General features: G+C 42.0%; 1 protein-coding gene across 2 annotated transcripts in view; it reads right to left on the reverse strand.

Moving 5' to 3' along the window:
- Positions 1-3,556: 3,556 nt before the first annotated feature.
- casq1b (calsequestrin 1b) overlaps positions 3,557-12,239 on the reverse strand; it is a 31,589-nt gene continuing 22,906 nt past the window's right edge. Inside the window, exons 2-12 of one of the 2 annotated variants that reach the window (XM_035783857.2) lie at positions 11,606-11,638; positions 9,752-9,845; positions 8,289-8,389; positions 7,797-7,908; positions 7,422-7,495; positions 6,981-7,111; positions 6,665-6,710; positions 6,265-6,319; positions 5,969-6,069; positions 4,716-4,790; positions 3,557-4,498 (exon numbers count right to left, since the gene is read on the reverse strand). In XM_035783857.2, the coding sequence (XP_035639750.1) occupies positions 4,217-4,498; positions 4,716-4,790; positions 5,969-6,069; positions 6,265-6,319; positions 6,665-6,710; positions 6,981-7,111; positions 7,422-7,495; positions 7,797-7,908; positions 8,289-8,389; positions 9,752-9,845; positions 11,606-11,638 (1,104 nt within the window). In that variant the 3' untranslated portion in view covers positions 3,557-4,216. The remainder of the gene's footprint in view (positions 4,499-4,715; positions 4,791-5,968; positions 6,070-6,264; positions 6,320-6,664; positions 6,711-6,980; positions 7,112-7,421; positions 7,496-7,796; positions 7,909-8,288; positions 8,390-9,751; positions 9,846-11,605; positions 11,639-12,239) is intronic. The other variant, XM_035783858.2, reaches the window with a different exon arrangement.

Raw genomic sequence — 12,239 nt, forward strand, 5'->3', positions numbered from 1 at the left:
CTCTGCCAATGGAATGGCCGTCCAGAGCTCTGGCATCCATGGGAACGGAGAAGAGTTGAGTGGGAATACCTAGTTCTGATACCAGGGTAGCAGCCATGAAACTCTCATCAGCCCCAGAGTCAATGAGCACCCGAAAAGATTTTGAATGATCTCCCCAGAGCAGAATAACAGCAAAAGGGGTACGGGTAATAGGAATGAGAGAATTCCCAGTCTGACTCACCAGTCTACTGTACTTGTACCTACTAATGATTTAGGTCTCCTCACTGGACAGGAAGCAATGAAATCCCCTGCAGCACCGCAATACAGACAACTCTTGGAGCTTAGCCTATTTGAACGTTCCCTAGGCGATAATCTAGCACCTTCCAGTCGCATAGGTTCCGGTGTATCCGACTCACCCATCGTCGATGATTCTCGAGCGAGCTCTAGTGGCTTCGGATCCTCTCTGAAAAACAGTCTTCAGACCTCCTCTCACTCCTGCGTTCCCCTTAGGCGTCCATCAAATTCTGATACATTTTGTTTACATTCTTCATAGTAATTTGTAAAAAATAATTGAACACACACATGAGCAGATTAACTTGGTCAAACAGTCAAAACATTTATTTATTAAAGACAATCAGAAAGAATGTTGGTACTTATTTACTTTGATCCAAAGCCATGAATGAGTGTGTCACTCAGCTTCATGCTGACAAACCTTCGATGGACTCTTTCATTCCGTTTCTTCTTCACATCAGCAAAGAAGGACTCTGTGTTTCAGAAACTCACTTCATATAGAGGGGCTATCAGTCTTTCACACTGTGGTAAATAAAGGCAGTTTGTTATATAGAATTATTTATTTCTGTTTTTAGAGGGAGAGAAACGAAAGCCCACAGTGCCTATTTTTTGAAAATCGTCAGTCCACATGTCAAGTGTAATTCCCCCATTATATTTTCCCAAGTTCTCTCTTAACTTCAGGATCTTCAACAGTTTTTTGTTGTTGTTGCCTGATGCAGGACTCTAGTGCCAGAGAAGAGAGGCTCTCTGATTGAAAACAGCTCAATTAATTTACGAATAGATAGTTAATTTGTGCCACAGTTTAGACTACCGATAGATCAGTGTTCTAACTCCCCCTTGTGATAGTGTGGTGCAATTACAGAATGCCACCATCTACCACTAATGGTGGCGGCATAAGCTCAAAACTTTTAAAGGAAGAACCATTGTACTCAAACAACAAGTGTGCGGTTAAAATCGGCAAAAAACACACATTTCATTCCACAGGGCCGTGGGGTGAGACAGGGATGCAGCTTAAGCCCCACCCTCTTCAACATATATATCAACAAATTGGCAAGGGCACTAGAACAGTCTACAGCACCCGGCCTCACTCTAATAGAATCTGAAGTCAAATGTCTACTGTTTTCTGATGATCTGGTGCTTCTGTCCCCAACCAAAGAGAGCATACAGCAGCACCTAGATCTTTTACAGATTAAGTCAGACCTGGGCCCTGTCAGTAAATCTCAGTAAGACAAAAGTAACGATGTTCCAAAAAAAGGTCCTGTTGCCAAGACCAAAAATACAAATTCCCTCTAGACATACATTTTACATTACATTTAAGTCATTTAGCAGACGCTCTTTTCCAGAGCGACCTTGGCCTAAACATCAGCGCTACAGGTAACTTCCACAAAGCTGTGAACGATCTGAGACAAGGCAAGAAGGGCCTTCTATGCCATCAAAAGGAACATAAAATTCGACATACCAATTAGGATTTGGATAAAAATACTTGAATAAGTTAAAGAAACCATTGCCTTTTATGGTTGTGAGGTCTGGGGTGCACTCACTAACCAATAATTCACAAAATGGGACCAACACCAAATAGAAACAATGCATGCTGAATTATGCAAAAATATCCCGGTGTACAACGTAAAACACCAAATAATGCATGCAGAGCAGAATTAGGCCAATACCCGCTAATTATTATCAAAATCCAAAAAATTGCCATTAACGAAGCCATCACCTACAGAGAGATGAACCTGGAGAAGTGTTCCCGAAGCAAACTGGTCCTGGGCCCTGTTCACAAACACACCCCATAGAGCCCCAGGACAGCAACATAATTAGGCTCAAACAAATTACTTGACACTTTGGAAAGAATTAATAAAAACAGAGCAAACTAGAAGGCTGTTTAGCCTTAAACAGAGAGTACACAGAGGCAGAATACCTGACCACTGTGACTGACCCAAATTTAAGGAAAGCTTTTTACAGACTCAGTGTGCATAGCCTTGCTATTGAGATAGGCCACTGTAGGTAGACCTGGCTTTCAAGAAATGACAGGCTATGTGCACACGGCCCACAAAATGAGGAAAATGGGGAAACTGAGCTGCAATTCCTAACCTCCCGCCAAATGTATGACCATATTAGAGACACACATTTCCCTCAGATTACACAGACCCACAATGAATTTGAAAACAAATCCAATTTTGATAAACGCCCATATCTATTGGGTGAAATACCACAGTGTGCCATCACAGTAGTAAGATTTGTGACCTGTTGCCACAAGAAAATGGCAACTAGTGAAGAACAAACACCATTGTAAACACAACCCATATTTATATGTATTTATTTTCCCATTTGTACTTTAATTATTTGCACATAATATGACATTTCAAATGTCTTTATTCTTTTGGAACTTTTGTGAGTATAATGTTTACTGTTAGTTCGTATTTTTTATTTCACTTTTGTTTATTATCTACTTTACTTAACATATGTTTCCCATGCCAATAAAGCCCTTAAATTGAATTGAATTGAGAGAGAGAGAGAGAGAGAGAGAGAGAGAGAGAGAGAGAGAGAGAGAGAGAGAGAGAGAGAGAGAGAGAGAGAGAGAGAGAGAGAGGGAGAGAGAGAGAGAGATAATTTTGCTGTATATACAGTTTACCCCTTTTACTGTCAAAAAGGATTCATACCAAGCACCCATTTACCAAAATACTAATGCATTTTTTTGTGAATGGCCATCTGAGATTTTAAAAGAGTCAACATACAATATTGTAGCTCCTCTGCTTAATGTGCAATCAGTCAGTTGAACCTTCCAACAAGAACCATGTAGCGAACCTGGGAGAGTTCAGGTTTTATCAAGACAACGGAATGTATTTTATAGTCTTACTTAGTAGAGTACTTTATAGTAAAGCTGCCTCACCATTGGCCAGTTAAGTTACTGAAAGCATAATGCATACTCCACGTGTGCTATATCATAACACATACCTGTATACCATGTGTTTTAAGCCACCTGTCATCACGGCAGTAACATACTCTCTGAGCCAGATTTATGAAATGTTTGCTGTTGTGGGAATTTTGCACCTTTTATTTTTGCCCAGAAATATGAAGCTAACATAGTCTTGTCTCTCTGACATTCTTAAATAATTGAATTGGATTGTTTTTGATTTGTAATCATCATCAATATGAATTTGTTTTTTTAATGGGTTCACAGTTATGTAGTTTAGAAATTGTTATGAAATGGAAATGTATTTGTTTGATAGTTGGTCACACACACACACATTCACATTCATTAAGAAATTATGACAAACAACAAGAATGGATTTTTAAATATTTTCTTTTTTCCCAATATCGGACCAGAAACAATCAAATGATTTTGCATTTTTTGTGAATTCCAAGATCTTTATCACTTTCTCAAACTATGTTATTCTTAAGACGTTTCAGAGAGGTTAAGTTTCCTTTTCTTTAAAAAATGGTACAATAAGTTGGTTGTTGCTTCTCTTTACCAGTAGAAAACATGTAGTGGTTCCAGAATACAGAAAAATGGGATAAAGGAGGAAGGGGAAAGGGGGCATCCCTGACTAGTGCTAAACGAGATAAACAAAACCAGGTCAAACATGCTAGTTTTCCTCAGCTTAGTTCTCACATACACACAGACAGTTAAAACCCCGAGAGACAAACATTTCATACAACAAAGAACACAGAACTTACAATTCAACCACAACCCGTTCTTCTTTTCACAGACAAAAACTTCCCCCTGCTTTCGTGTCTTTTCTTACCCAGTAAAATTGATTTAGGTGTTGCCCTTTGGGTGTGTCACTTGACTATCTGACCAGGGATTTGAGAAAGAGATACAGAAAGCAAACAGGAAGAGACACAGCGTGTGTTTACGACGAGATGTTAGGAAACTGAATATTGGTGCCGGCTTTTGGCCACTGTCGGTTAAAGCCGAGTAAACCCAAGGATGGCAGGCGATCATTTATTCGTCGTCGTCGTCATCATCGTCATCGTCATCATCATCATCATCGTCATCGTCGTCGTCATCATCGTCGTCATCATCGTCGTCATCATCGTCATCATCATCATCATCGTCGTCATCATCATCGTCATCATCATCATCGTCATCGTCGTCATCGTCGTCATCGTCGTCATCATCGTCTGGGTCGATCTTTCCAGACAGCACGTCCTCGATCCAGTCCTCAAGCTCATCAGCAGTGGGCATGTCCTCATCATCATCCATCTCCATCCACACACTATCAGCCTGAGAGGGAATACACAGTGAGATCACACACAAGATGGACACTAAATAGGCTAAAGGCAAATAGGCATTGAAGCTAACGAGAGACTGAAAATAGACCAGCAACAATCCCCAGGGAGCAAGGAGGAAAAGGTACAGTTGAGTTTGATGAAACAGCATAATGAAATTACTGTACTAAAGACAGCAGAGCAACCAGGAAGGATGAGAATATTAGACTTACATCTTCTACATCCACGACACCGATCTGAGGAGAACCAAGGTCAATGCCGAATGTCTTCTCCCAGTAGGGCACAAGCTAAAGAAGAGAAGGAAATAAAGAGAAAAATCAAAGGAAATGCAGAATTTGCTATGTTTCGTAGGTCTTGCCACAATAAATTATATTCTAATCTACCCCCTTCCCTAAAAATTCCACCCCCAATAATGTATTGACAGGTTTGAAACCCTACCAATCCTGTGACTCTCAATATCCAGTTCCTCCCTTGGCAATCCCACCCACAGTGATTGATTGACAGGCCAAACTATTAAGAATGTGGCCAGGATAACACATGACAATGTGCAAAGGAAATCAAAGGAATAATATTGTTTTATCCACTAAGGACTTGAATTAGAACTTTGCACTTCATTTTGTACAGTTATCTGGTAGGGCATTGAACAAAAACATAGATTATGTTCACATAAAAATAATATTTCAAACGTATTATTAATTTATTTGCCCAGAATCCACAATAGAATAACAAATATTTTGGTTTAGAATGGAGCAGGGGTCTCCAATATTTTCTTTCATAACAGTTATTTCATACCCAATACATTTTTTGAGAGCTACTCATATTCAGCCTGCATATTTCATAATTGTTTACGCCTAATTTTAATGAGTATGAATACAAACCAGTGGAGGCTGCTGAGGGGAGGACGGCTCATAATAATGGCTGGAACGGAGCGAATGGAATGGCATCAAACACATGGAAACCATGTTTTGTGTATTTGATACCATTCCACTTATACCGCTCCAGCCATCACCACGAGCCCGTCTTCTCCAATTTAGGTGCCACCAACCTCCTGTGATAGAAACAAAGAACGGCACGGTCCTTCTGTAGCTCAGTTGGTAGAGCATGGTGCTTGTAACGCCAGGGTAGTGGGTTCGATCCCCGGGACCACCCATACGTAGAATGTATGCACACATGACTGTAAGTCGCTTTGGATAAAAGCGTCTGCTAAATGGCATATATTATTATTATTATATTATAATCTAATTGCGTTTTGGTTCTTAAAACCACAAATCATTATACTGTCGCATACATTTTCGGAGATTGCGTTTTAAATGTCAAATTACCCAATAGATCATGATCATTTTTTTGTTAAAAAAGTAGGTGTGCAAAACCATACTTTTGCACCCCAATTTTTAAAGTGGGTCTGCAGCTGCTCCGTTTACACCATTGCCCAGGCACATATGCATCCGATTTCTTCAGGTCTTACCAGGGGGAAATCGTCGGGGTCAATCCAGATGATGCTGAGGTCAGCGTTGTCAGTGTTCTCACGGGCCACCTCCTTTAGGATCTCCAGGAACTCATAACCATCTGGGGAAAGGTCAAAGGTCAGGTACTGCTGCCCCCCCCTGCTACCTTTCGGCATTGAAAGACAATTCCATTCTCAACCTTTCCAACTATTTTCTAGCAATCCTTTTATGACCTAAAATATGACGCCTGAAAAACAGAAGTTCCCACTTCCGTTATTTTTTCAGCTTTACTTTCAACTAGTGCAATGTACATTACCAGGGTCATCCTCCTCAGCAAAGGCAACAATGTGCTCTCCATCTATGTCATCCTCCTGAAAGAAAAAAAGAAAGAAAGAAAGAAAGAAAGAAAGAAAGAAAGACAGACAGACAGACAGACAGACAGACAGACAGAAAGACAGACAGACAGACAGACAGACAGACAGACAGACAGACAGACAGACAGACAGACAGACAGAAAGAAAGAAAGAAAGAAAGAAAGAAAGAAAGAAAGAAAGAAAGAAAGAAAGAAAGAAAGAAAGAAAGAAAGAAAGAAAGAAAGAAAGAAAGAAAGAAAGAAAGAAAGAAAGAAAGGGATGAGAGTCTGGCCTACTGTACATCTCCATGAAAAGTAGGCTCACTGTATAGTTCCAGTTCAATAGTGAGTGAAGAAATCTTACCCAGGTCTCGTACATGCTGTGGGGCTCAAGCTTCCTCAGAGTGGGCCTGGAAGGAGAATGACATCAGTCAATCAATCACATTAATTTATAAAGCACTTTTTTACATCAGTTTTCACAAAGTACTTTTACCGTAACTCGGGCCTAGACCCTAAAGAGCAAGCAAGCAAAGGCAGAAGCAAGAGCACAGTGGCCAGGAAACAAGTAATGTAGTTTGAGCCGCATTTTGTCTATATGTGTGAAGTAAATCACCTCATAACCTACCATGGGACTTCCAGCTTTGCATTGTACATCAGCTGTACTGTAGGGCCAAACTCACCTGTCATGCTCCTCGATGTAGTCTACAAGCTCAGCCTCAGAGTAGGGCTGTCCTGGGATGGTCACTGGCTCCTCCATGAAGGGTTCATAGAAGTCAACCTCGTTCAGTTTCATCTTTAGCTTCTTGGCAATCTGGATGGGGACAAAGACCATCAATTAGGCTGTAAATCATTTGCGTTTGAATTTTTTAAAGTTGATTTACCTCACGGACGAAAGTTGTTTCTTGTGATGTAACTTCAATTGTAATGTAACTCCACTTAATTTATTGAGTTGACTTAACTTAAAATGTGAAGGCATTTTGGTAACTTATATGTCTTCAATTTGAAAAAACAAAAAATGATACAGCATAAGAAGGGTCCATTTGCAATGGGATCAATGACAATTTTCCAGAATGGAGTTTAGAATATATAAGAATCTAATTCAGCCCTCTGTGGTTCCATACCTTGGCGTCAAAGGTGGCGAAGAATTTGATGAAGGGGTGGAACTCCTCGGCAGCATCGTCATACTCAATGAAGTCTGTAAAAGAGAAAAACAACATGAACCTAATGTGAGAATCCCCTTGACATACTTGATAAGAGGAAATTGTCAGAATACAGCATCGAGTACCTGTATGTGGTTCACAAATACACTGTAGGTGTTGTGCCTAGCATCGCATTAGACTGATCCCAGATCTGTTTGTGCCAATTGTGTGACAATGACCACAGGAGTTATCAGGACAGCACAAACAGTTCTGTTACCAGGCTAGCTTTTCATATCCAAGCAACTTTTAGTCATGATTTCTCGGGTCTTTCCTGCAGAGTTGATTGGCTGTACTTACGGGGGGATTTCTCACTCTTGAAGTAGCCGACCAGCTTGATGTCCTCATCGATGTTGTGGAAGCCCTTGAGCTCACGCTCATTATCAATGATCTCCACAGGGTCCTCAATCACCTGCAGAGTGGAAGCGACATGGGGAGAGAGAGAAGAGAGGTGAAGGAAGAGGGAGAGAAGAGGGGGAGAGAGAAGATTTACGTGAGGAGCGGATTAGAAGAGATTTGACATTGACAATGTATATAGTATTAGTCAATCCTTTTTTGCCTTCTTTGACAAATTAAACTCTTTTTCAAACAATATTTCTAAGTATTGACAGTACTATGAAATTACATTAGTGAATAGATTGTAATAATGCGTCATGTTCAGCATTGTAATTACAATTTGGGGTTTACACAGAGTAAGAGCACTATAGTAAAGTTACAACACAGTGACTGCAGCCAAGATAAAGTAAAGTGACGACAACCAAATAACTATATAATGTTGTTATAGTTACTCACATCATAGAGAAACTCCACCAGGGTGTCAGCGGCCAGCTCGCCATCGTACTCAATTATCTCATTATCGACAAAGATATAGATGCTCTCCACCTCATCCAGACCTGGGATATAAGAGAAGGACAGGTTAGGGACTTTCTTTAGGAGCTAGGGACTAAGAAACTGATGGGGGCTCGGGGAGGAATGGGGCAGTTTAGAAAATCTGGGTAGGGGCTAGGTGTTAGTGGACAGGTAAGGAAACTCTACTTAGGGGCTAGGGTTTAGCGGACAGGTTAGGAACTCTGGGTAGGGGCTAGGTGTTAGTGGACAGGTTAGGAAACTCCACTTAGGGGCTAGGGTTTAGCGGACAGGTTAGGAACTCTGGGTAGGGGCTAGGTGTTAGTGGACAGGTTAGGAAACTCTACTTAGGGGCTAGGGTTTAGCGGACAGGTTAGGAACTCTGGTTAGGGGCTGAAGTTTAGGGGGGGACAGGTAAGGATTTCTAGCTAGGAGGTCAGAAATTGGGGCTAGGAAAGCGATGGGGCAAGTTTGTTGGTAACTGCAAGCCATTCTTCTTGCAGAGGATTTGTTCATTGGATTTTGAATATGGGCTTGAAACCACACTTGGCCTTACTTAAATAGAGTGCAAAAAATTCAGAGTAAACCTGCAATGTGGTTAACGACGTTATCTGTGATTGAATGAATTCCATCCAGACAATGTTGTTTATTGCCTGAACCAAGTTCTACCCCAGTAGGCTTTACCATTTACAGTTGCATGACTTGACCTCGCTTTTGTGAAACAGTGTATTCTTTTTTTATACACAGTATAACTATCATGTGAATGCCTCCCTCTTGAAGTAGAATAGAATGCTTGTATTGTTTCTTTGCAGAGCGGTGACTGACCCTCTTTTGACTTTTATATTCGCCCAGGGGCGTGGCAGTATGAGAAAAAGATAAGATGTATATGACAAAAGAGACATAGGTTGTGTAGAGAAGCAGCCAGTTAGATCTCTGCTAGGGATGATCTCTGCTCGAGCCTTAGATCTCTGCTCGGGATGGTTTTTAGACCACTACAGCTCTCTGGTGGCTGAATGATGTCCTGTGGGTGATACCGAGGTGTTTACTGTATGTGTCTGGTTTCTAGGGCCCTGAGTATTTCCTAACCACGTATCATGAACACCATTTTTCATGACTATAGCTATGGCCCTCAACTAGGGCCAAGAACATTCCTTGTCAGGAAAAACTCATATAATATGTTCCGTATTAAAGTTTTAGCTGCAAATATACGTTAAAACATTGCCTGTGTTTTGGGCCCCAAGATACTGTAAATGCCATGCCTGTCTTTACTTCAGTCTATTCCAACAGGAGTGATACCACTCCTCAGGCAGAAGGGGGCAGGAAAGATCAGGATTCCAATGCGAAGTCAGACTGAAGAGCTGGCGTTTTAATGATGAGGAAAAGGGGTCAAGAGATGAGTGCGGTCTTACCCAGCTTCTTGGCGACAGAGACGTCCTTCTTCTCATCCACAAGGCCGAATCCGATGTCTTCGTCATCGAGATCATCCAGAACCTGGGCTGCAAGCTGCAGAGAAGAGGGAGAAAGAAAGAGAGTGTAAGAGTCCGAGCAGTATCAGAGCCCGCCTCCTAACGTCTGTTTTCCGCTCCATTTCAAATAGATCACTAGCCCTGTTTGCACACTGAACAATCCTGAATAGATAGTTATTAGCAATATCTTAGTAGCTCAACCTTGCCCTCTGATAGGCTAAGTGGAATCTTCGCCATATTGCTTATGCCTATCATATAATTTCAGATCTACACAAGTGCCTATAGGGGCATGGGGTTGATTTAGAAATGAGTAGTTTTGTGTGTGAGCCAACACAATCCCCCCCCCCCCAAACCCGCCTGTTCAGCTTGAAAGAGGTTCCTATTGGCTAAACTTATACCTGTAGTCTATGTTTAAAGCTGTGCCGTCCCTCACTTAAGAATGGGGTGCTCAGCACTCCAGTCCAGCCCTAGACACATATGATCGCACTGCACTCCGCTTGCCTGGATGAAAAATATATTTCCCACATACTCTCTGTAAGGACCCCCCACTCCCACCCCACATCCCATGGTATTTCTTCCTACTTTCAAGGCCTTAAAAGCAACAGCTTTAGAGCGCTGCCTTTGCACTTTCTAAATCTGTGTGAAACTGGACCCATTGACGGACAGCTAGCCCGGCCAACGAGAGGGCAGAGAAATTAAAGGGGGGCAGTGGTATGGGACATAGTGTGAGTGTGTCGACGGGTAAAGACGTGGTCACGACAGGTGCAGTGGGCAGTGGAAAGGAGAAGGGCTCAGGCTATGGGAAAGTAAACTCACATACTGTGGGGTTATTGCCTACATACGCAAACTCACTAACACACACACACACTTGCACACACACGCATGCACGCACGCACACACACCCACAGAGACGCACACATTTTGTTCTCTTCTTATCCACTAGACGCCACCAATCTATGGCAATATGTGAAACACATTTCATCAGCAGAAAAAACATTGTACTTTTTAATTGCAGAATATGTATAATTTAAAAGCAGCCAATATCCATTAAAAAAACGTTTTGTTAATATGTCCAGCTCAGATAACACCAACTCAGGGAAACGGTCAGCTGGGCAATATTTACACCATTTCGAGCCATGTCATGGTTCGGCACAAGCCTCTACTCCACCTCAGCCAAACCAGCCTCCCACAGCAACCCTGAATTTGGCAGCAAGATGGCCGCTAAACCTAGATGCCTGCTATCATGTGGCTTTGGTTAACAGTAAAGCCAATGGTACAAGTTCTGCTCTCTTGTCAAGCATACCTTGAGGCCAGCATCTCTGTTTTGCAAACATTTGTTAAAGGGTTGGGTGGGTGGGTGGGTGGGTGGGTGGGTAGGTGGATGGATGGATGGATGGATGGATGGATGGATGGATGGATGGATGGACGAACAAACAAATGAAAGAACAAATGAATGAAGGGATGAAGGGGTTAGACCAGCTATAACCTATTTCATTTGTTTTGCTTATTTCTTTCTCAGCTGTGGTGAGTATAGGACATCTTTACTTGCAACATTACATTCATTACTGCAGTCCATTTGTGCACAATCTTAGTCTGCCTCCCAAATGGCAACCTATTCCCTATATCGTGCACTACTTTTGACCTGGGCCCTACGGCTCTGGTAAAATGTAGTGCAATAATTAGAGAATAGGGTGCCATTTGGGACACACACAGTCACAGAGCATTGAAAGAAAGCTGCTGAGGGGTTGCTGTAGGGCAGCAGCTTTCTAGAGGGGTGTTTTGAGGGCCTGAACATACCTGGTACGTCAGGGCGACTGGACTGGTGAGTAACTGTAGAGAGAAGTCTTGCTTTAGCACAGGACATTCACATATAGGCTGCGATTCAATCAAAGGTGCATCCTTGACAAGCACACTGCACTTGACTTTAAAGGTAATTTACCCTTGAGCCAACTTCCGCAGAGTTACCGTGAATGCGATCTCCGCGAACGTCTGGAAGTTGCCTTTAGAAGGTGCATTGTCGACAATGGGTTTTGGACTGAATCCTTGCCATAGTCATTCACCTTCAGAGACTATTACAAGACTATATCAAGACCCTCATTCAACAGGACTGTAAAAAGAAAAGACCTTAAACTAAGCATAACACCGAGTGCACGTGTCCCAATATCCAGACTAACATATTGTGCCTCGTCACAATAGTACTTTTAATAGTGTGATCTAATCTGGATACTAATCCACTACTATGCTTGTCAATTTAATTACGTCGTCATTCATTCTTGGAAGTTAGTATGGCAGTTGCACCCCCTTTTGCCGTCAGAATAGCCTCACTTCGTCAAGGCATGGATTCTACAAGGTGTCGAAAGCGATCCACAGGGATGCTGTCCCATGATGACTTCATTGCTTCCAACAATTGGGTCAAGTTGGCTGGATGTCC

The sequence above is a fragment of the Oncorhynchus keta genome, chromosome 13, assembly GCF_023373465.1.
Source record: "Oncorhynchus keta strain PuntledgeMale-10-30-2019 chromosome 13, Oket_V2, whole genome shotgun sequence".
Classification (NCBI taxonomy): domain Eukaryota; kingdom Metazoa; phylum Chordata; class Actinopteri; order Salmoniformes; family Salmonidae; genus Oncorhynchus; species Oncorhynchus keta.